A 25,956-nucleotide genomic window follows, 5' to 3' on the forward strand; every position below is an offset into this window, starting at 1 on the left:
GTGGTCAGTTTGGTGCATAAGCAGCTGCCCCCCAACACTGGTGTCCCTGCAGCTTACTTGAATGGGGACTAGGGTGGGGTAGTGGTGAAGTTTGGGCTGCACAGATGCACTGGTGGCAGGGCTGGATTGGTTCCACTGGTGTGTCCAGGTAACCAAGCTTCTCCCTAGAACCACTTAGATAAGTTGCAGTGACGCTGGTGTCAGAAAGGTGTCTCTGGCCCTCTACACTAGCCAGGGCTGGATTTAGGTTTGAAGAGGCCCTAAGCTACTGAAGGTAATGGGACCCTTTATATGTCCAGTTGTTCTTTGTCAACAACAAATTGTCGCTGTTTTTTGTGTTGAATATATGCTATATGGTAATTTATGGACCTAATGCCATTTGCACATAACAAAATATGTATTTTATCAAAGTAATTGATACAGAAATGAGCAAACCAGTGATATTTTAAGGAGCAGGCTAGCAGGTGGGGCCCATTACTTACATCACAGGAGCCTACACAACACAAAGCACTGTTGCTGTATGTAAGTTTTATTTTATTTGTTTTTTATCTTATATTTTGGAAATGTACATCCAGTTTTTTTTCCTTTAATTTTTTTGGGGCCCCCCAAGAGACTGGGGCCCTAAGCTACAGCTTGTTTAGCTTATACGTAAATCCAGCACTGACACTGGCTGATTCCACTTAGGAAGCAAACTTGATTTAAATTTACCCCTCTCCTGCAAATCTTTCCCCCACCCATTTCCAGCATCTTGAGACTGTAATCAGCACATTATTCAGATCTATGCAGAGAAAGGGGGCATTTTTTCTTCCTGTGGAAATGGTACTGCATGGAGATCAGCTCTATCAAAATCATACAAACCAAATGTTAGAATGGGATGGGGGGTGGGGAATAAGGAGAAGTGAAACTTGACATCCCCATTGAAGGCTGCAGTTGTATACAGTGGTACCTCGGGTTACATACACTTCAGGTTACATACGCTTCAGGTTACAGACTCCGCTAACCCAGAAATAGTACCTTGGGTTAAGAACTTTGCTTCAGGATGAGAACAGAAATCGTGCAGTGGTGGCACAGCGGCAGCAGGAGGCCCCATTAGCTGAAGTGGTGCTTCAGGTTAAGAACAGTTTGAGGTTAAGAACAGACTTCCAGAACGAATTAAGTTCTTAACCCGAGGTACCGCTGTACTCATTTCTCTGGGACTAAGCCCCATTCAGCCGAAGTAAGTCCTTTTGATTTTAGTGGTATGCTTACAATTGTAGCTCAACCCTGTGCTTGTTTATAAGTTTCAGTGGGCTGTTACAATTATATGCATAAGATTGCAGCCTCATTTTTGGCATCTGGTGGTGGCAGCACTTCTCTTCTTCTGTAAATTTCTAAATTCTGTAATATAATTCAGGTTTTTCTGCCTATTTAGATTAAGAAAAGATTTCTTCCTTTGTGAATTGTTGCACAGAGACAGTGTTTGAATTGTGGGGTGAAAGGTATGGTGGGGGAGCTTTAGTGAAAGCCATAATTTCCAGCCAATTCTACCTAAATTGAGTCTAATGAATTGAACCCCCTAGACTTCCAAAACTACGTAATAGGTAAAAGATCTCATAACAGGGCCAGGGTACCCCCCCCAAAAAAAAATTCATGGAGATATGATAATGCTTGGGTGTTGAGATCTCAGCCATATTACAAAGAAATACAAGGGAAAATGTCTCAGTGCTGCAGAAGCAGTCATCCAAGGTAAACACATCCACTGTACATCTTTCTTTTATGAAAATTAAAATCATTATCATCTTTTGACATGGAAGGATTTTGCTCCATGACTACAATTATCAAAATGTCCATGTCTGATGCATTCATCTGCCAGGCAATCTGGAGAACATTGGCCCTCTAAGGGTTACAACATTACAATTGTTCTTTGCAAATAAAATTCACATCTGTTCTGACAACTTATTTCAGCCTGATGCAACTTGAAAAGGTCGAGATTAATCCCAGAAAATCAGACTTCTATTGGAAAGGCCAAATCAACTTTAATTGTAGCACATTGCTATTTATATTGACATTTAGCCACAGCGGAGCATTATTCTTTTCATTGCTAATGTTTGTTTTACTCCAGAATCTCTGTGATTGCTTATATTTGATGCTAAACTGTGCTTTATGTTGCATAACTTAAGCAGCTTATATACCGGTAGTTTAAGGTTAGTTTCACTGACCAAGGATATTCCATGCATATGTTTAAGAAAGATCTGTGCCTGGCTTTTATATGCTGTGTGCTGGTAATAAATTACCCACCTGTGTTTAACTTTGCCAATAGAGTGTACAGCAGATGGGTATGTTCTGAGAAAGCATAAGGTATATATGAATAGGAGCCCAAATACCATGAAACTAGTTCCATAAATCTAAGGGGATTTGTCCCCCCCCTTGTTTGTTGGCAATCTGCTTTAGAAACTTGGGGAGCAGTATGATCCCAATTTACTCAGAAGTAAGTCCCCAAATCGGTGAGGCTTAATTGCGGGTAATAAGGCTGCACAGGATTGCAGTCTGAATTTCAAAAGCAGACTGTGAGTGTGTCAAAAAGAACAAAGAAAGTGTCAAAAAATGCACTAGCTTTGCTCAAGTCCATTGCATGAATCTAAGCAGCTCCATGAATCTCAAACTATATGTTGTTATTGCTTTAAGCCCCTTGCATGAAACAGTTACTCACTGTGGTTTTTCTGACTTTTTAAGGAAAGAAACAGCACAACCACATTCAGCAGAGGGAACCTGAGTTTCAAATACCATCCTAACCACCTACTGGCTTCCGGTACTTGTTATCAGCTCAGCCATGAACTGAAAGTTTAACTTTCGGTCAGATAAAAGACTCTCAGTTGGCAATACCTTGCTGTTTAGCCTGGAGAACAAGAATGCTCAAAATGGTGTAAGGGTGCTTTAAGTAACAGCTGGCAAGCAACCACATCTGAGCCTTATACTCTGATATGACATGCACTTGCAGGAATGTTGCCAAATGCAGCTGCTAGACAGCTTTAACAAGTCAATTCTAATCTTAGCAAGTCAATATTAATCTTTGCCAAATTAATATTTGCCTTGACAGCCCACCAGGACAATTATGCTTGGTTTCAATGTAAATTTGAATTAAACGATGAACCCTTTGTTCTGGAATAGACTGGAGCTACGTACATTTGGGAGCCAATGTGGTGTAATCCTCATTGAACCATGAAACTTACTGGGTGACCTTGGGCCAGACACTGCCTCTCAGCCTAACCTACCTCACAGGGGCACCGTGGGGATTAAATGAGGAGGAGAAACCACCTACACCAACCTGAGCTCCTTGAAGAAAAAGATGAGCTATTAACATAACAAATACACAGTAAATGCACGTTCCCTTATGCTCTGCCTCATGTCTGCTGGTTCAAGTTTTAATTTTCTAAACCCCTTTTAAAATGTAGCATATCATGAATGAATTGATGTTCCAAGTATGAAGTCCTTGGCAAAATGCGATCACCAGTTAATATCAATTTGTGCTGATGTACATAAATAGTGGTGGGTTTCTTTTCATTTAGCAGCAACCTTGACAGAATTCTAAAATACCAACAGTAAAGTTTGGGAATTTTTCTACTTCCATAAAAGGACTACATTTCACTTATAATTTAGCATGCCTGAAAACAGAAAAATAACCTTGCTAAGGAGGATACACTGTGCCATGTGTAGTGATAAGAGGATTACAATTATTTTTTTTTTGGCCAGAAGTCCTGTAACATTATACCAGTGCTCTAAGATAAGTGATGAACCATGATGAAATCCTTTGCCAGCATTGGGTAAATGTTTTACTGGTTCCTGTGCATTCCTGCCCATGTTTGCCTTTGGCGAAATCAACCACATGCGCTGCTTCACACCTGGCAGGATACTGCATGAAAACCCCCCAAATCCCAAGTTGTCAGTGTTGATGACAAACATTTTCATCTCTCTTTACAAATGTTCTGTTCTAGCGTGGGGGGGGGGGGACAAGAAATTTTCCACACCGGGTAACAGCTGACCTTGCTACGCCACTGCATGCTGGGTCTCTTTCTTTGACATGCATATGTGTAGCATTGGGTACTGAAATTTGAAAGGGTTGCTAGCCTCTTGTATAATTTGTGGACATCTTTCATATAACTAAACTATTTTCATGGTTGCAGTTTGAAATATATGTTTTAGTCCTCCGCCTGTCATTCAAAATATTTTACCAGTGATGCAATATTTAACATGCAAAATGCTTTAAATGCATGGTGCTTTCCAGAAAGCTTGATAACATGGGTATGGCTGCAATCTTATACTCACTTCCAGGTACATAAACTCAGTAGGACTTATTTATGGGTAGATAAATATAAGATTGCACTATATAGAAATCATATTTAAAAGTGGTTGGTGTGCAAATATGCACTTAGTCAGACATTTAGGTGAGTATTTAGGATGTTATTATAAGGGCAGCTGATTGCTCTAGGCAAGTAAATAGCTACTCTCATTTTCAAGACGGCAACTTTGATCTCTAGGCTGGACATTTGCCTGTGCAGTTATAATGCGAAATAGCACATTGCACTAATCAGGCCAAATTTCCACAGAATGTGTGTTAGGGAACAACCACTCATGCAGTTACGTAATGTCCATTTGCTCTATGGAAACATGACTAAAATACCTCCAAGCAGTGTAAAGGGGTGAGGTTTTAATCTCCAGTATATACTTGAACAGCAACACCACCACACAGAAGTTCTTTAATTATGACATACGTTTTATTGACATTGATATTTGCTTCTAGTTTGAACCTTGGTTGGCTACTGAAATTAATAAATGGTATTCTGTGACAGCACAGCCTCTCTAGCAAAGATATTGATAACACAGCACTCTCCCATCAAATCCTGTTGAAGCTGATTCCCATAACTGCCAACTGCTTCTCTCTTTGTAGAATTATTCTGAGTGGGAAATGAAATTTTACTACAACAGAATTTAATGGGAAATATTAGCTAATTGTTAGTGCTGGTTTATTTCTAAAGTACTCAACATAAAGACTATAAAACCGTGAATGTAATTGTGACTTCCTATATGGATTCAAGACAAGAAAATTAGAACTCAGCTATAGCCATTTGAATAATCACATCTGATCTGCATTATTTATTAGTTATTACATGCTCAAGTGATTCAAGTTTGTACATTGCCTAATTTCATTTCAAAGCAAACATAATGTACTTTTCAGGCATTTTACATCTTTTTCTTTTGGATTGGATTAACACAATATCTCTATTTCACATATGAAATAGAAGCCAGCTGATTCGCAATTTAACCAGTACAAGTTTGCCACCCTGAGCATCCCTTAAGATGAGAATACTAGATTTTCCCAAACAGGAGATATGAATTGCCTGGCAGAGCTTGTAGCCAAGAGTAAGTGGACAAAAGGAAACAGAAATTGCACCAGCTTGCTCAAAACATAATTTGATGCTCTGTTTGGATGGGGAGAAGGAGAACTCTTAAGGAAACAAAGATAGGGTCCAAAAATTAAGAGTGCTACCTTCAATGTTAATTGGAGAATGATTGGTTAACTCTGTCTCTGGCATAGTCAATATACAGACGGGAGAACTGGCAGTGTTTGACACACCTACAACATCCCTTATTCATCCCTTCCTAAGTAGGCCCATTCCCATTTGGAGGACCGTGGATGGATTCATCTCAGAATGGCTTATTCATAACTATTCATGTTCTAAACCAAGGGGTAGCCAATGTGGTTCCTCCAGATAGTATTGGACTACAACTTTCATCATCCCCAATACGACTAATAGTCAGGGTTTATGGGAGCTGTGGTCCAATATTATCTGGAGGGTACTATGTTGGGCTTCCCTTAATCTAAGTGGTAAAAATACTCAGTTTTGGCCTCTCTTAATCACTATTCTACTCTTGGGCCATTCAGTGGTTACTGAATAATTTAGCCCTGTTCTTGCTACTTCCTACTCATAAAAATTATGACCTAGCCCTTTTTGCCTTCATAACTGAAGTATTTTTGGTAACTTTACATTTTGGTTTCTTTTTTCCATTATAATTCACCTTTGTTTTTTGGGGCAAATGTTCTCTGAATGCCAAAGGCATCCATTTAAAACAGTGGCGCTGCTCCAGCTGCCCCAATACATTATATGGAGCTGTATTCATGTAGGGGCTTCTTTGCTGTTGCCTGTAGGCACAGGAATGACCTGTGCATGTAACACCATTCCTACCTATGTGCAGAAAGCTTCCCTTCATAGAAGAGAATGGGGAAGTCCCTGTGCACATCAGACTTTTGACATACTCTATATCTCCTTATTTAGTCTTCACTAATGTGATCTAGGTAACTTGTGACTAGAGATACAGGGAAGTTTGTTAAGGATTTAGCTCCCCCCCCTACTTATTTTTTTGGTCACAGATCAACTTAGGAAGTATAGAATAAATGTTGATTACCTTCATTTTCTGCCATGAAAAGCTGGTTTGGCTTTATTCATATCACTGTAAAAACTAAACTAAAAGTATTCACACCAGCAGCAAATACATTGATGCCAACAAAAGTAGTTTTAAAAAAATCTTCTTTAAGATGCTAACAAATTTACTTACAAACACCTATATTTATTATTTCATAAATAGGCGCAACAGCTTCCATAAAAAAGATTAAATACAGACACAGTATGAAGAAACAATAATACATAGCTGTATGTAAAGGTTATAATTTAGATGTTTCCAATCTGTTTCAGCATCTAATAAAATATCAAGAAAGCATTTGGCCATTTTATACATAAGAGGACGTAAATGACGTTTACTAACCATTACACATAAAGTGATAAAAAAGCAGTTTTAGGCAGTACAAAATAAATGTGTTTGCTCTTTTCCCAACACTAAACTTTTTTTTTTTTGTATAACTAATGACAGAAAGCCAATTTCTGTTTAATTAAATTCATTTGGGAATAATTTTCCTTTTTTCTTTCAAAGAGTTTGAAAATATAGAACTATTAGTCAGTTGCTTAAAAATGAAGTAAAAATATGAATGTTTGCCAATTTAACCCCCTTTGTGAAATCAATAAACTGGAATGAGCCAGTTTCAAATTACAATTAGCTACAAAAACATTCACATTTTATACTCTAGGAGAGTGTAACATAGATGCTATTTACAAACTTGCTATGACTGCTACATCAAGCCATTTAAAAAGTCTTTAGTAGTTTCATATAAACACCCATTATGAAAACCAATGGAAAATCCAGGACTTTTATCCAAGACATCTACAGTTGCTAAGGCAGTTACTAGCGCAGCACTTCACAGCAAAAATAAAAACCAACATAAAATCTGAATGGTCCAAGCCTCCTTCCTAAATGAAAGAAGAAAAGCAACGTCCATTTAAAGGATGCTGAAGGAGAAAGAAAAAGAAACAAGGGGGTGGAGGAAGGACCAAGACTATTTTTCCCCCCAGAGTGAATGACCCACCAGCTTAAATAGTCCTAAGTGCTTAGCAACTTATATTTTCTAAATAAATGCAGAACTGCCTTGACTGCATATAGCAATCTGGGATGAAAAGACTTCCCTGCATTCCTCAGTGGAAAGAAGAGGCGCTTTCCCAAACTGTTCAGGTAAGGTACAAAGCTTTGTCCCTCTGCATGGCCCTGTTCAGAAAGAATTTGGGGGAGGGGGAGAGAAAAGAAAATTACATTTAATGTTGACATTCAAAACCACATGTTAAGCCTTGGAGATCAGTGTTTTGATATCTTAAGCAGGCCAGAAGTGTTAGCAAAGTGTGGTGTAGTGGTTAAGAGTGGTAGTCTCGTAATCTGGGGAACCGGGTTCGCATCTCCGCTCCTCCACATGCAGCTGCTGGGTGACCTTGGGCCCCACTCACCTCACAGAGTGTTTGTTGTGGGGGAGGAAGGGAAAGGAGAATGTTAGCCGCTTTGAGACTCTTGAAGGGGAGTGAAAGGTGGGATATCAAATCCAAACTCCTCTTCTTCTTCTCTTCAAAGTCCCCCAGTTTTGGGCCAAAGACAGGCATGCAATTCTAGCCAAGGCTCCAGGGAGCACCTCAGCCCAGCAGAGAGTAAGCCTGTGCCCCTTTATAAACCAGCCTGTCTGATTGCCCCTTCCCACCAGAAGTCTTTGAACATAAATGCTCTGGACACAAAGCATCTTTGCTTGGCTGTGGACATGAAAACAGAAAAGCACATGCTCTTTCTAATGCTGGGGAAACTCTGGCCCTCCACATGTTGTTTGGACTATCATCCCCATCACCCCTGACCAATGGCCATCCTGTCTGGGGTTGATGGGAAAAGCACCCTGGTCTGCATTTGGCAGAGAAGAGTGTCCAACAACATCTAGAGGGCTACAGCTTCCCCATCCCTGTATTAGACATGTTTAATATTCTTCCTTAGTTAAGCAAGTTGACCAATATCCCAGAACCCTATCACTTTAGAAGCGATGGGGTACAGAGTCGGGGATGGCTGCTGTGAGGAGGAAAGGGCCATGAACCCCACCAAATTTGTAGATCTTCATTTACAGTGGTACCTCGGGTTACAGACGCTTCAGGTTACAGACTCCGCAAACCCAGAAATAGTACCTCAGGTTAAGAACTTTACTTCAGGATGAGAACAGAAATGGCGTGGCGGCGGCGCAGCAGCAGCGGGAGGCCCCATTAGCTAAAGTGGTATCTCAGGTTAAGAACAGTTTCAGGTTAAGAACGGATCTCCAGAATGAATTACGTTCTTAACCCGAGGTACCACTGTATTGGATAAGGAGTGTGTAGTCTGCGACCACTAGGAGAAGTGCAGAGAGAAGAAACGCCATGGTGCATCTGCAGCAGCACAACTGGGTGCCTTCATCTGCCCCAGCTGCAACAAAACATGTCTCTCTCATATTGGTTTCTACAGCCACTGTAACCTTCCAGCAGGTTGACTTCATTCCCCAAATGTGCACTCCTTCATTGTCTCCCAAGACAGACAGCTGCCAACAAGTATATGGCTATCAAGGTAATATTCTCTTCTGTTTATTGTAAGTGGTTGGACACAATTTTCCATTTCTCTCATTGATTTCAGTGGAGGGCGAGTCTTATTTGCAATTAATTATGTGCAGTACTGCAGCCCTTGTTCTCTTAAATAACAGTCTCCCTAATAGTAAAATATATTGGTCTGATGTAAAGCAAGCCACTGCTTGTTTATTATTATTTTCACTAGACATCTGTTAGTAACCAAAGGCATCAGAACCCTGTAATCTGAGCTAGATGATAAATATAAAAATAGATGCCACAATTGTTGCCCAGCTTTTGTCATAAATATTACTCAACACAAGGTGGCATTCACTGGCTGCTCACCCATTACTGCAGTAATCATTATTCCAGTCCACACTCTGTGCTGGGGGATTTCTGCACCCTGAACGAACATACTCCATCGCTTGGGTAACAACTTGCGCAGCTGTAGATGTTGGGTTGATAATATTCTGGTAATCAGGCTGGAGAGTAAAACCCTAAAAAAAAGGGGGGGGGGAGAATTCAAAATAAGGTTTGCAGATCGAAGTTAACCTCTTAACTGAAAGTTCTGACAAAGTACCAATGTTGTACTTCTACATTTTCAAACTTGAAAAAAAAAGAAAAGGAAATAGAAGGATGCTTGTGCTTTTCCAAAAGGAAAAAAACACACACACACACATTTTTTTTAATTGGTTGAGAAGAAATGCTAGATAACACACTGCAATAGTGTAGAACTCGGAGACAAAGAACAGAGACATTTTAAAGCCATGAAAAACAACTCATTCAACACGGGAAAATAAAAGAAAGGTCTGTGTGTTTCTTACAGCTCGTATTTCGATTCAACCCAAGGATACACTATTAGTTAATTCCAAGAATATGCAACAGAATCTTTTTGAAGGATGCAGGCAGCAGGTGGCTGAGTGTTTTATTAGACTACACCTATTCACAATTATTGTTCTCAAACCCCTTTTATTTGGTTCAGTCACAAAAGGACCATCTGCTCCTTCTTTTATTTGCACTTCTTTCTCAACTACACAAAAATTCAGCTAAGGCTTTTTAACAGTTGTTGGACTAATGTAGCAAAAGCAGCATAAAACCCCAACTTGCTGTTGTTTTCAGCCAAGAGTGAGAATGCCTAAATGCTGTTTGCCAAAATCAGCAGAGTAGATCAGATTTTCAGGAATGGTATGCATTGATTTTCAGTACAGTATTTAGCTTAAATATACAGAGAGCATTGCTGAAAGGTTAGAAGCACTTTTTGTGCAGAAACACTATTATACACCCACCAATTTTGACTAGAAGAGAAGAGAGATGAACCTCCCGGTGACATCAGAAGGAGGTACACTAACTAAAATAAAGGTTTCATTTTGCTACGGAGAACCTATCTGGTTGAAATGGTACATTTTATGACCCTTGTTTGCATTTGGCAAATACAATAAATGCCTAGTTCAAACCAAGAGGTTAACATATAAATGGAGAGTTGTTAGAACACTCTTGCTTTTTCTTTTGAAATCCCATTATTTAAGTCCGTTTGATGTAGTAGTTAGAAGAGATGGTAGACCAGGGCACTAATTCCCACTGGGTGACCTTGGGTCATTCACTCTCTCACCCTAGCCTACCTCATAGGGTGGTTGTGAGTATAAATTGAGAAAGGGAAGAATTATTTGCAGCACATTGAGATCCTTGGAGACAAAGTTGAAATATACATGTAATAATAAATATTTAAAAAATAAAGAGGAGTTCATTATTAACAAACTTGGAACCACTTTTCTACCATAAGATGAAATCTAATGTTGCTACCTAAAATATAGGATTGGTGCAGATGTAACTGTGGCTCCTAAGCGATATTCAGAAACCATTGCTGAGAACTAGCTCTCCCATTTCACAGATCCTCACTTCCCTTGAGCAAATTCTCTCTTAAATAGTTCACTGGCACTAAAGTCAAAGTAACATTATGGCTATTTATTTATTTAAAATATTTTTAGTCCCACCCTTCATCCAATGATCTTAAGGCAGGTTATGCTTCTGTTAAAATTACAGTCAATAAAACAGAAAGTGAAAAGAGCAGATAAAAGCAATGATGAAACCAGCATAACAGAAAACCTCAAAGAACATCTCATTAGAAGCCGCCATTCTGTCTGACCCGGGTGGCACTGGCTCTCAAGGGTTTCAGACAGGGAGTCTTTCTCAGCCCTACCTGCAGATGCTGGGAACTGAATCAGGGACCACCTGCATACAAAACAGATGTTCTACCACTGAGCTACGGCCCTTTTCACTGCAGTGCCAGACTAAAATGCCTGAAAGGATTTGTGAAACAGATATATGTTTACATGGCACTGGAATGCTAACAAAATCAGCACCCGTTGTGCTTCCAGGAAGAGGGTATTTCACAACCACCACAGAAAAGGCCCTATCTCATGTCACCACATGGTGTATCTTCCTTTGGTGGGACTCTAATGGTGGCACCTGATAAAGGAGGCTGATAGAGGGAGAAACATGCCTTCAGATATTTGGGTCCCAATGCATTTACAGCTCTACATGTTAGCACCAGCAGCTTAAAATCAGCTCAGAAACGTATAGGCAGGCAATAAAGATCTTTCAGTATTGGTGTTACATGGTCCCTTGTGGTTGTCACAGACCACACTCTGCCAGACGTATTCTGCCGTAATTGAAGTTTCCAGGTCATTTTTTAACGATATCCCCATGTAAAACACATTGCAGTAATCCAGATGGAAGGTTACCAGAGCATGAGTCATTGTGACTACATTATCTATATTCAGGAAATGCCATAGCTGTTAACCAGATTTTCCATTTGACCAGTCTTTGAGATTGCTATCTGAAGTGGGTCTCGGAAAACTATGTTTCTGAAGTTTTCAGAATACAAATCTGCCTATCTCATAACGCACTAATGTCTTGCAAATTGAATGTAATTTGTCTGAGAAGTCCTCTTGCAATTCAAAATGTAAAATGAGATTCTTCACATACACAAAAAAATGCTTTCCGTTTATGTCTAAACCCTGAGCACTAAGTACTGCTCAGGCAGAGCTAAGCATTGTCTCTAAAGGATTATTTTTTAGGATTTGGGGTGGAGGGCTATGGCCTCAACCAAGTACATGGAAGCTCCTCCAATCCTAATGACCTATAGATACGCCTTCTCTCTCTAGCCTCTATTTTCTCCATCTTTTAAGCTTATGGTGAGACCAACAGATCCTTGCTGGTCCAGAACCCTGTTTCCCACAACAGCCAAGCAGAGGCCTCTGCACATATACCGTATTTTTTGCTCTATAAGACTCACTTTTCCCCTCCTAAAAAGTAAGGGGAGATGTGTGTGCGTCTTATGGAGCGAATGCAGGCTGCGCAGCTATCCCATAAGCCAGAACAGCAAGAGGGATTGCTGCTTTCACTGTGCAGCAATCCCTCTTGCTGTTCTGGCTTCTGAGATTCAGAATATTTTTTTTCTTGTTTTCCTCCTCCAAAAACTAGGTGCGTCTTGTGGTCTGGTGCGTCTTATAGAGCGAAAAATACGGTAATCTAATTGCAACACTTGCCTTTCCCCCAAAGAACCAGTACTTCCCCATGATTGCCCATAGTCCAGGAAAAAACACCCTTTGCTCGCTTTGTCTAAAATGTCACTAGTTCACAGGACATGGGCAATAGTGACATTTTAGATAAATGAAATATTTTAGATAAATGAAATAAAACCAAGTGTTCAGGCAGTTAAGGCAAAGCCAACATTATGGGTCAGTTGAAAACCCTTTTTTTTAAAAAAAATATCAGTTTTAAAATATTCTCCAGTGACCCTATGGAACCAAGTGTATGGAATACTTTGTCCAAGGCTACAAATGAAGTCAAATGGACTAGTAACCTGATCCAATGATTCCTTACTTCAAAATAAATCCCCAATTTCAATTAGGGGTTACACATGCAGACGATACAGCCTAAATCAGAATACTATGCTGTGCCTGCTTTGTTGACTTGTCTACAAGCTTCTATACGCTCATGTATAAGCTTCAACCCTCAGACAAACAACAACTGTCTCACTAAATTGTGATTTTAGTATTCTTAAGTCAAAGCATGTACTAAAGCTGACAATGCAAATGGAGCCTATATTTCGTATAGTATAGCTCCTTCAGCTGTCAAGTGTGTGATTTGATGTTTATATTGGAAGTGCTTTGGAACTGTCTAATTTGAGGCTTATATTGGAACTGTCAGCTCTGATTAGTGGCTTTTCTTGAATTTCGACTAATGGCTCTTACTTTCGTTTGTTTTTCCTATGTACAAAAGCAGTCACAGTTATGGATACTGATTGAAAACAACAAGGAACAAAATATGTCATACCATAATTAATAGTTCTTTGAACCTTGGGTTATCAGGATTCCTTATTAATGAAGGCTCCCTTCTCCCCTGTTACAAGTCAACAGGACAGATGTAGGAGCTTCCCACAACCCAGGAAATCATGTTGCTGTTCTAATATTTGCCGAAAAGGTTTAAGCCAAAGCTAACAAAATATAACTGAAGAATTTTAGAATTGCAAAGCTAACAAAAGGCCAAATTTCTTGGCTACTGTTTCAAGCAGTCTATAATATTCACTGGACGCTTGTGCCACTCTGATGCAGAATGGCTTAAATAGAATTTCATGTAAGGGTTTTGCAAACAACAATGCAATAAAAAATATCAGAAAATGGATGCTCTGTGGGCTAATGAGACAATGCCAAATGTTTTGCTTTGTAATGCTCAAGATAAAATCAGCAACTGTTTTGCAACATGCCTCGAATTTTAAGTTTCATTTTCTTGCGCCAGATTGAAATAAAAATAGGGGACTTGATAAAGATTAATTTGATGTCAGACGGGACATTTGCTCTTTAATTAGATTTCTGTATCCCTAGCTGGGGTTTTTGTGTGCGACTGTAGCAAGTACTAAAAAGCCTGCAGCAGAACCTAAAGTGCGATCCTCATCTCTACACTTTACCGGGAACTAATTTCATTTCCTGCCTGTCTGGAGAGGTATTTTCAACAGGCATCAATGTTTTTGTCTTCACAACTGATTTATTCATCAATCTCAATGTGATGTTTTTTAAACCTTTAAATTGCATCCAAATCCTAAAGCATCTGTTTATTACACAAGGAAATTGAAAATATGTCTGTGTGATATCATACAAAGATTTTCCCTTAAGGTTATAAGGACAGTTGACAGATATTAATGATTCCCTCTCCCCATGCCTGTTAGCCACATTCAGAAACATGCTACGTGGGGGGAAATGGAGGGCAGGGGAAATAAAGAGTGGTGAAAATGCAGCATGCCCGAGAACTGACGGGATAAAAACAGATCGGAAGAAGTGAAGCTGCAATGTCTGAAAAGGCCACCCATGTGATCACATTGCAACGGAAGTGATAAAAATAAAGAACGTAATTGTAGGCCTTCTATCATGGCAATATAGAAAAACATCAGCTTAGTAGAGCGGTACTTCTATCTCTAGTTCAACACAGCCTTCCCCAAGCTGGTGACCTTTGGATGGTTTGGAACTACAAGTTCCCTCATCCCTGACCAAACTGGCTGAGGCTAATGGTGGAAGTTACGGACCAAAACATCCAGAGGTCACCAGCTTGGGGAAGGCTGGTGTGAAAGAACAGGAGAGTGAACAGAATACTAGCACTATGAGGATAGAGGTATGTATATGTGGTAGTTACCTCTCATGTAATAAATGACAAAAAAAAACTGTATGAAAGAAGTATTTCACAGGACAGGCAGGCAGTTTGGTCTTACTGGGATGGGTGAGAAGGGAGTTGGCTCATAGTCAGATCCATGAACTTCAATATTCTAGGAAGTTAACCAGAGGGCTCGCAAATCTTTGCAAACACACAGTAGACTTTGGGTTCCCTATACACGACTTTTGTTCTGTTTTATTGAAAACAGCAATGGAATTTCATTGGGTCTGTTGATTCATTTTATGAGTATCTATCACTCATTTTAGGAGTATCTGTGTTACCAAAAACCAGACAGTTACACACATAATGGCAACAATGTTTCTGTTACCAAATTCTCTAGAAGATGAGGGGAAATGGTGTGGTGTTTTTTTTTTTTTTTTTAAAAAGAATTGTAGTGCTTTTTGTTTTCAGTGTGAACACAAAATTCCTGTATAAATGTCTTGTTAGCCTATGAAAATCAAAAGAAATGTGACTAATTTAGCTAGACTTCATTTGGGTTGCATTTTTCTAATGAAGCTCATGATTTAGAAGGTAATATCTGACAGGTGACCTGTGAGAAACTTCTGAGAGGGGCAATGAATCTAAGTGAATGAGCAACATAATGGGTTCATTATAACATACATAAGTTAAAGCACATTGGGGGGAAATAATTGGGGGAACCTTCATATATTGAGAATCTAAATTAACTGACACCGCTTAGGAAAAAGCTCTGGTCACTTGAGTGCACACTAAATGAAAACATCTGAATAATGCCTAGCACTGAGGGCGGGGTCACAAAAGTCCACAAACAAGATGCTACTGATTTCATACTGCAATTTAAATTGAAGGTATGCCTTTTAATGTTAAAATTGATTTTAATTGATGGTATGTCTTTTAATGTTAAAAAAAAGTATCTCAGAAAGAAAAGACTTAAGAGAATATCAAGTGAAAATAATGGAGTTCTTTCATTTTGGGGCCGAGGAACAAGTACTCTGATATTTTAGTTGAAATAACACAATGTAGAAAAAGGCCCATCTGAACTCTACTATGCATTTCCCCCTGACTTGGTGCTTTCCAGAAGTTTTGAATTTCAGCTGCCACCAGCCCCAGCTTGCACAGCCAATGGTCAGAGATATGGGAGTTGTAAGCTTAGGGGAAGATTCCTCTTAAGTGTTGTTGATGAATAAAAAGAATAAAACACGGTACTGGAATTCAGAATGATTAATGGTATGAATTATGGCTCTAATTGCCACAACTTTTCTCTCCTTTGTTTGCATAAGTTCTAATAGCATTCACATACACACCAGAAATGGACAGGGGAAGCAAGAGCGCAGAACCTCCTGGCATCTCCCTACTTCTAACTTGTTGCTATCATAAAGGAAGTAGCATGGTTGTGGGGCATCAGGACTTTGATACATGCATTGCATGCAGAAAGTCCCAGGTTCTGTTCTTGGCATCTCTAGCTGAGGGTCTGGAAAGGCACTGCTAGTCACAGTGAGCAATACTTGGGTAGACAAACCAATGGTCTGACTCAGGCTAAGGCAGCTTCCTGTGTTCAACAAGGCTACAAAGTGGCCACAAGCTTGGAAGAAGATAGGTTCACATACAATAACCAGCTAAGCTTCTGCCTTGCTCATGCTAGCCTGCAAGTTGTCTACACGTGTGTGACTTTTTATATGGTTAGAGAACAGGAACCACCTGGTTTTCCTCCATAGGGAGAAGCAGATTTCTGGGGATCATAACTCACAGCTGCAATATGAAACCTGGAACTCTGAGCCAATGCAAAAATGGGAAGTAACACAAATATTAATGCATCATCAGAGATTAAAAACAGATGTAGGACTTACTTGTTGCATTGTAGGTGAATGCAAAGCAGACTGGACCTGCATTGGTAGCTGGTTCCCAATGGACTGCTGCATTGTAAGTGGCTGGTGTTGTTGTATACTGAGGTGCGGGTGAAGAGGAGGACTCATCTGAAGGGATGGAGGTGGAGACACAGCCATATTGGCTATGGAAACAGTCACTGGCATTTGGCTGTTAGGCTTAGGTGCTATATTCCTAGGAATATTGGGATGTATGGCTGTTATGTGAGGATTCATTCCTCCTTGTTGGTGGTAATGGGAACTTAGATACAATGCCGAATGAGGCTGTGTAGATCCATGGAATACTGACTGCTTTGTGTTCATCATCTGAGGTTGCTGGGATACCTTAACATCCACAGGTTCATTGTAGCTCTGTTCAGAAAAAAAATAAAACAAAAACACCAGATAATACTTAAAGGCTGTTAGTACTGTTAGCATTATAGCCAAAGTGAATGAATGCATGACATGGTTACGAATGTACAAAGGGCCCTGCTGAATCAGAGCAAAGGGCCGTCTAGTCCAGCATTCTGTTCTCACAGAGGCTAAGCAGATGCTTATGTAAAGACTAAAGCAGGGCGGCATGACTGCAACAAGCTCTTAGTTTCTTCTGCTCGCCCAAATATAAAATAATAAAAGACACAGCAATGGAAACCTAAAGGCAAGTCAAAACAAGAAGTTGTACATGACCTTGAAAACAAGAGCCTGGAATTAGACAAACATTTTCCGGTCATGAATATGTCCAGCTATGTAACATACCACTTACCGACTTGCATGATGTAGTTACTACCTCTGGGAAGGCATGCAAATGCATCCTTAATATTTTCTCTCTCTCCTTGACCCCATTGTTTTCCTCCTACTATCTCTTGCCTCTGCGTTCACTTTCATTGAGTTGAAGTCTTTGAGCTCACCCACATTTCCGCTTGTGCCAAGCCTAGAAAGCACAGGTCCAAGCACTTTTCTGCTTGAGCCACACTTTCTAGACATGGGTCCGAGCAGTTTCCCCCTCTCAAACCCCCTCTTTAGCAATAGATTGGAACAAATGTCAATCTTGGGAAAACTGGAATTGCTGTTTGCTCTGACTGATCACTAAAGAACAGTTTTCCCTGGGAGAAAGCAGTGGGATAAGAGGAGGCATGGCCAAGTCCTTACTGTTGTTTCTACATTCTATGGCTGTTTTGCATAGGAATCCTTGCTCATTCCAGATGGCCCATTGAGAGGTATTGAGTGGTAGATGGAAATGAGAGAAAGGGTGGGACAAGAGCAGATGAAGTGCCTAGGTGAGCATCTCTTCCAAAGTATGGCCAAGGACACTGAGAAAGGAGGGGCACATGGCTTTTATTATTATTACTTCAAAAAGAAAAGTAATGAACGATTGTTCAGTAATTATCACATCACTATTTGTGAATGACATTGTGATATTGACTACACTACTGTTTGTAGACCTCTTAGAGGTTCTATTTACAATCAAGCAATATATAAATTTTGTTAAATAAAATAAGTAAAAACAAACCAAGACTTGTGTTTAGAGGGCTTTTCTGCAGCTACACAGAAGCTCCTTCTATAGATCTCAATCAGGATGAAGCAGACTCATGACCGAATGCCTGTGGAACTGATATGGGACATGGGACCTGTGGCCTTCCAGGTGTTGTGAGACTCCAACTCCATTGAGCCCAGGAGGATGGGAGTTGCACTCCTCATCTCTGCCCTAGAGAGAAGTCTATGCAAGGTCTCAGAAATTACCTCCAGCAGGCTCAGCTGTACTAATTCTAGGTCATCAACCCAATATACATTTATGAACATAAAGTTATCCAGCAACATTTTTTAAAAAAGAAACTTTTTGGAACAATCAGTGGATAACTGTGTTTCCTAATAACTTCCATATAACATATATATATTTAAAAGTTTATTTACATCAGTTTTACCCACAGTCATTTCATCAGAGCTGACTTATAAACTAGATGTGCTCACATAAATGCAGCAAAGAGCAAGAGATTAACTCCCCCGGGGCTTGCCAGTGGATATGTACCTGAATAATAATCCATCTCTTAGGGAGAAGTTGAATGAATAACTAGTGGAAGGTGAAACATGCCAGGGAAAAAAAGAGAGAGATAAAATGTTCCTTTGAAAGAAGGCAGTACTATGTCAAAACAAGAGTTGGAAGATGCATATATGCCCTTATTCTATAACCTCCATGTCACATTTCCTCCATTTACAAGTCAAAATAAGTTTAACGTTACTCCAGGCACTCTGGGGTCACTGGAGCCTGTGAAGAACCATTTGTATTCCTTTTGATGTATGCACCATCACCACCAATCAGCCAATATGCACATTACAGAAATTGGTTCATTATGCGCAATGATATACAATGAAAAAGATGATAACTTCATTTGCCCAAGTCAAGCTGTAGTAATGATGGCAACAAAAACGTATTTTCTCCAGTAAACTGAGCAAAATTAAATGGAAATGATAAAGGGAATTCAATTCTCGGCGCATAGGTAAGAATATGAGTTCCACCTGCACCCAATGTGATATACTACTCCACTTGCACATAGAAAACCCAAACACAAGGCAATAGATTTAAAATGTAGTTCTCTCTTTTATTATTATTATTATTATTATTATTATTATGGTGGCATAAAAGAAATGTTGGACCATACTGAGGGGAAGTCATTTTCTTTCTCAATGTGAAGGGTTTTCACGTTCTCTAAAGCTCTCTTAAACTGAGTGGGGATTGACTAATAGCATTGTTCCACTGTTCCGGTGTTATGTACCCCACTAGGGTGGGGAACCTTCTTCAGCCTTAGAACTGCATTCCCTCAAATGCAACCTTATTGGTGGGGTGGAGGCATGCACTTGTGGTGGGTGTGGCAAAATAGGTGTGGTCAGACACACACCACTCTCCATACAGGCAAGCAAGAGTAATTATCACATTCTAGCCACGTAAAAACACTAGAAGAGGAAACAGGTGAGGTTCAGTGAAGAGTGCAGCTTGGCCTGGGCAGAGTCTCAGGGGCTAGATCAGGCTTCCTCAACCTCAGCCCTCCAGATGTTTTGAGACTACAATTCCCATCATCCCTGACCACTGGTCCTGCTAGCTAGGGATCATGGGAGTTGTAGGGCCAAAACATCTTGAGGGCTGAGGTTGAGGAAGCCTGGGCTAGAGACAGAATTACCAGCCTGCCAGGTTGGGTTGGAGGTTAATTGTTCTCTGAGGAAGTTGGACGAGATGACCCCTGGGGTCCCTTCTAATGCAACAATTCTATGATCCTAGACCCCTGCCTCTTTAGGCTGCAGCCAGCAATGGAGGACTGGATAAAAAGCAGGGAGTGGTGATGGTAGAGAGGAGATGGGGCCAAGAATCCAGAGTACCAGAGCTGGGAAGTGACAGATTAAAGATGCTGGGACCCAGGCATTGGAAGTGCAGCATCAGTGATGGTGTGAGGACGTTTGTTTGAAAGCTGAAAGGTTTTATCAGCTTAAGGGGAAAGACTTCAGTGGTTCAGAAAGTGAAACTTGTTACTAAATTTGGAAAGAAAGACCTGTCTGGTTTATTTGTTCTATGTCTTTCAAAGACAGTCTAATATTTGTAAAGTGTTTAAAATATCTGTGCCAAGTCCTGGGATATCAGACTTGTAGACATGGACAGGCAGGCAGCTCTGGCAAAAGGGCAATCATAATAACAAAGTGCAAGACTTAATTAATTCATATTCTTTAGAGGACATATAGTAATATTTGCTTATATTTTTAGCTATCTAAATACTGTTATGATAATACCCTTTATTCAGGTTTCAATGGGGATTTTTATGTGTCTGCAGATTTGAATAACGATAGGGTTTTACAAGGAATGAAATTATCTACATACATGCTTTTATAAACACTGGTTGAGTTATATTTTTACCTGTTTATATCTTGGATCATCTCATATATCTATTTTCTTTTATTCATAATAATATATGTAGACTCTTATGTAAATATTTGAATAAACAGATTATAATATTTTTAAAAGAGTCTTGATGCCAGTTGGAGTGTGGACTCAACATCCTGCACCTGAGTCCCAAAGTAGCCCCCTAACAAATGTAGCTGTTCTCCAAAGGAGGAGGCGTAATGCCTAAATCGTTCATGAAATGAATGTTACATGTTAGATACTATATTTGATTGCATGTAGAAGGGGCCCCAGTTTGATCTAAATAGCACATTATATCTTTTGAAATAAAATAAGGCATGTTTTATATCCTAAGCTTCTAGAGCTGCCTCCATAAAATACTTTATAAATATTGACTCAACAGGTAAACTAACATATCTACTATCAGCTTGAACACAAAAATGCCATGTTAAGCAATAAAAGTGCTTGTTTTTTAACATTCAAAATTGCAATTCACAGCATTTTAAATAAGGCTATACAATTTGCTATACAAACTACTAGCAAAAGTAGTAAAAGTTGCAACTAAGGGCAATGCAAAAGCTTAGTCAGTATTATAAATAATATCATAATCTGAATAGCATTATAAAAAAAGCTTTGTAATGTGATTTTTTTACTTTATATATTTATTTCCACACACATCAAACAGCTTGACTGTAGCCCCATTAATTTCAATAATTCTAAGACAGGAGTGGGGAATAGGCTTTGAGAAAAGCTCTAGCAAACATTGTAATATATTTAATGGAGACTAATGTACATTTGTATCATCAATTCCAAGTGAACAGTGGTCACCTTTCGGCAACTGGTAATCCTAACAAATAAAATAAAATAAATCTAGAGTATTGAAATATCAAATTTTAGACTCATCAGCATGAAAACACTTCTCATTTCAAGCCACTGTAGTTGAATATATAGGACTTTCAAATATGTTGTTAAGACTTGCTGCACCAGCATACGGATGCTTACAATGGGTTACATAGATAAAGGATAACATATAGGTACATTTATTGTGGGGGGGGGGGGAGAGAAAAAGAGAGAGAGAGAGAGAGGAGAAAAATGGATTGGATCCAAACTGGAAATACAGCTTCTCTTGTACACCAATCCTCCTCTATATACCCTCTGCACCCTGACTCCTGAAGGTCAAGGAACCCTTTGGAACAGCACTGGAAAAGGCGCAGAGGGCTGCAGCAGGAGGAAGGTATTAGCAGAAACTGAAGGGTGGAGAAACTACCTTGCCTTCTCAAAAGTGGCTTTTCAATTAGTACAAGGCACTAATCCAAGCCCACGCCATGTACAACTAGTCCATTTGTCACCTACAAGGTGGTGAGCATGTTGTACAAGTACACACAAACTACTGGAAATCAAAACAGCCAGTTACTGGTTGCGGTCCAACTTTCCATTGACAGACGTAAGATTTATCAATAATCAATTTTATATTTCATTTGCGGTCCTGCTCATGCCTCTAAGCTATGGAAATGAAAGGGGGATAGGGTTTGCCATCTAGCATAAACAAACAGCTGTTTGTATTAAGCAGCAATTCCCAGAATTAACTTAAAAGCTTAGAGAAGCAATAATTGTTTTTTTACATATTACGCAGCTGGACAATAAAAAAATATGGATGGAACACCTATAATCCACCCAATGCCTATTTATTTATTTATTTATTTATTAGGGTTTACACCCGGCCATTAAAACACAACTTATCAGGGTGACTTTCAATATTAAATATTAAAAACATGTTACCTTGGATACAAGGCTTGCTCTGTATGCAGCTAACTGCTTCAGATATTCCTTCTTAGCAGCTTCAGTTTTCTTTTTATACACCTGAAAAAGAAGGAAGAGTGGCAAATCAGCAACTAGGCTTGTTGTGCTACAAATTAAAACACCATAACCTGCAATATTTACACAGAAGCAGCAAACTTCCCTATTCTCTTTATCTTTTTTACCTTGCAAACTTTTGCTTGTTTGTTAACTAAGCAAGCAAGATAGCAGTTGAAATGTGAAAAACAACGTTCAACACTATCCACATGACAAAAACACCATGATCCAATTAAAAAATAAAGCTAAAAAATGAATGGAGAGTGAATAATTATTTTTTTATGTGGTTGATCAGAGCTACTATATTTTGAGAATCTTTTATTACATTAGGATGAACATAATGTTCTCATATATTTTTTATGTATATTACATTCTGTATTATGTATGCTTTTGTAGTTCGCCTTGAGACATTTTATATTGTAAATGACGAATAAATGCAGTAAGAATAATAATATGCAATTAGGATTAGTTTCGTTTACTCAAACATCTTGTAGAAGCTCCTTGAAATGTTTCCTGCATGGGAGGGGCTCTGTGGAGTGGCAAGAGTCACTTGGGCTGACCTACAGTTCACTCTGATCGCAAGAGCATGTATGTTTTCATGCCACAGATTCCTGGCAGTGGCTGGCACTGGTATATGGCCATATAACCTGCCACAGTGATGTATTTCCAGCAATTACTATATGGTGGTCATAATGAAAGAACCTCTCTTGGGCTGACCTAAATTAAACAAGTCAGATCCTGACCACATTTAACCTCACATTTAGTCCTACATAAATTTCTGGGATGGATTAGTCATGACTAAATGAAGTCCTATTGATCTCAAGGGGACTAATGTGTAACCAGCTTGGTCTGGATCCCATCCAATGAGATGGGGTATGACATGTTGACTTGCAAAGGCAAAGAGGGCAGAGTTCACCATGTCTCTGCACCTTCTTCTTTCAACAAGTCAGAACAGAACTAGCTGCCCTAAGAAATAATTTGCACGGCCATTTTGAGATGCTAATTAAAAAGCGGTAAGATTATCACCTGAGGTACTCACTCATCTCCAGAGTGGGTACTGCACTCATGTAATAAGAAAGCCATATCTGTTGATCTATGGTAGCTATTTTGCACCATAAGTCGCCTATCTTATAAAAATAGCAATAGGAGTTGCTAATGTCAGAATGAGAAATGTCTCCAATCTAATTACAAACTTGCAAATCATAATACTGAAGTTATCTGTGCCAATTTATGTTGGAACTTAGTCATGGCTATCTCCTGGTTGATTTTCATTTATTGGCATTATCAACATGTAGGACCTACAACAAACTGTTGTAGTGTACAGAGCTCCCGATCAGTGATTCAGCCAGCCAGCCAGCAATGCCCTCCACCAGACTCCATTCCACTCCTTCTCCCATACATTCCTGTTTTTCTTCCACAATAGACAGTTAGCATTCTATGGCCAATGAGCTTTTTACTTTACTTTTGTAAATGTTTGTGTTTCTCAGAAACTCCCTATTGTGTAGGGATACAATGGTACCTTGGGTTACATACGCTTCAGGTTACAGACTCCGTGTACCCAGAAATAGCACCTCAGTGGGCAAATGAAGCTACCTGTACTTTATTTCAATTGGGAATGAGAATTAAAGGAACAGGATACTTCATGTGGAAAAGATGGAGTCGGACAAAGGATGTGGAAGAAGGGACGTTATCCTGCTTACTTCTATTTGTTACTGGAAATAAAGCAACAGGGCTCTTTCTACAAAGTTTGGGGGCAGGTATAACAACCTACCTATTGATACTTCCAGCTACACATCTTCTCTAACTAATTATTGCCAATTGTTTTGAATTTGATAGGAACAGTGAATTGTTGTTGGCATTCATCTGTCTCATGAGACAACGGAGTGTGCCCATTGAGATGAAGGCAAACCACTGTGTTAGTAGTGTCAAAGTGAGCTCCCTGGGATGCAAGCCTGAGAAGTGTGTATGGAGGTCCTGAGCTGTTCAAACGGCAAGATACACACCCTCTTGGCCTCGCTGATGTGGTCCAAAGGAGCACAATCATTTTGTGTGTCCAAAAGAATGTCATTGGAAGAGGGGAGGCAGTTTCACGATCTCCACAAAGACTATAGTGTTCCCTACTCATGTTTTAGAGTAAGCACAATTCCTGCAATTTTAAATTGATCCCTTCTGATATTCTTATTCCATATTATTTTAATATAGTGCATGCATACACAGAGCCAGAGAACTAAAGAACACCTGGTGGATAAAAAAACCTCAAGAGATCCAGCACTTAGCAGGCACTCATGATGCACAGAGTTTCTTTAAAGCCACAAAGACCATCTATGGGTCAATAAATCATGGCATATGCCCCCTATCCTCAACAGATGGTACCACACTTCTAAAAGATAAGCTATTGCACGAGCTGGAAAGAACATTAACAGCATCTCCTTAACTGCAACTCCCCCATAGCTGCTGAGGTCTTCTCACAAATTCCGCAAAAACAAATTAGAGATGAGCTTGCAGTATCTCCAGATCTGGGAGAGTTGTGTACAGCTATTAACCAATGAAAAACAACAAAGCCAGTGGACCTGATGGGATGCCTGCTGAAGAGGGCAGAATTAAACATGCACAACAACTTCACAAACTCATCAAAAAAATCTGGGAGATCCCAGCAGACTTTAGGGATGCAAAAATTATCAATTAATTTTTTTAGAAAGGTGATAGAACAGATTGTGGAAACTATTGAGGCATCTATTTATTAGCTGCAGCAAGCAAAATTCTGACAAGGATCTTAGCAAACTATCTTCTTACAATATCTGAGGCTATGCTTCTTGAATCCCAAAATGGTTTTCAACCTTCTAGGGGGAACAGTGGACATGATTTTCACCACTTGACAGCTACAAGAAAAATGCAGAGAGCAAAACCAACCCCTGTATATGATGTTTATTGACCTGACTAGGGCCTTCAACACTAAATTGTAATGCCCTGTGGACTGTCCCTCTGAAATTTGGCTGCCCAGATAAATTTGTGAACATCCTTCAGCTCCTCCATGATAATATGACAGCAACAATCGAAGATAACAATGGCTCTCAAAGCCAACCATTCACAGTGGGATCAGGTGTTAAACAGTGTTGTGTTATCGCCCCAACTCTTTTTATTATTTTCATTGTCATGATCCTAAATTTTGTAGAAGGGAAATTCCCCACCAGACAAGAAATCATATCAAACAAAGAGTAAGGTTACTATAACTTCCATCATAGAATTTCAGTATGCTGATGACAACGTAGTGTGTGCACACTCAAAGGAAGACCTCCAAACCATCCTAAATATATTCGCAGAAGCTTATGAAAAGCTTTGGCCTATGTCTCAACATCCCAAAAACCAAAGTGCTGCACCAACAAGCACAAAACAACCACTCTGCAGTGCCACAAATCCAACTCACTCGTGTAACGTTGGAAAGTGTTGATCACTTCTCCTACCTGGGCAGTTATCTCTACACAAGGGCCGACATTGATGCCAAAATCCAGCATCGCCTGAGCTCTGCGAGTGCAGCTTTCTCTCAATTGAAGTACAGAGTGTTTGAGGACTGGGACATTCACAGGGAAATCAAAATGTTTGTTTACAAAGCTACTGTACTACCAACCTTATTATATGCTTGTGAAACATGGACCACTTATAAATCCCATCTCCAACTCCTCGAAAGATTCCATAA

The 25,956-nt window shown here is 39.6% G+C and overlaps 1 protein-coding gene across 2 annotated transcripts in view; it reads right to left on the minus strand.

Annotated features, from left to right (window-relative positions):
• Positions 1 to 4,729: 4,729 nt before the first annotated feature.
• Positions 4,730 to 25,956, minus strand: part of TOX (thymocyte selection associated high mobility group box) — a 183,858-nt gene continuing 162,631 nt past the window's right edge. For both annotated transcript variants that reach the window (XM_083622992.1, XM_083622993.1), the window contains 4 exons: positions 22,188 to 22,268; positions 16,511 to 16,897; positions 9,324 to 9,475; positions 4,730 to 7,629 (listed from right to left, as the gene is read on the minus strand). In XM_083622992.1, the coding sequence (XP_083479118.1) occupies positions 7,593 to 7,629; positions 9,324 to 9,475; positions 16,511 to 16,897; positions 22,188 to 22,268 (657 nt within the window). In that variant the 3' untranslated portion in view covers positions 4,730 to 7,592. The remainder of the gene's footprint in view (positions 7,630 to 9,323; positions 9,476 to 16,510; positions 16,898 to 22,187; positions 22,269 to 25,956) is intronic.

Source organism: Podarcis filfolensis (assembly GCF_964270895.1).
Source record: "Podarcis filfolensis genome assembly, chromosome: 7".
In the NCBI taxonomy this organism is placed as follows: Eukaryota; Metazoa; Chordata; class Lepidosauria; order Squamata; family Lacertidae; genus Podarcis; species Podarcis filfolensis.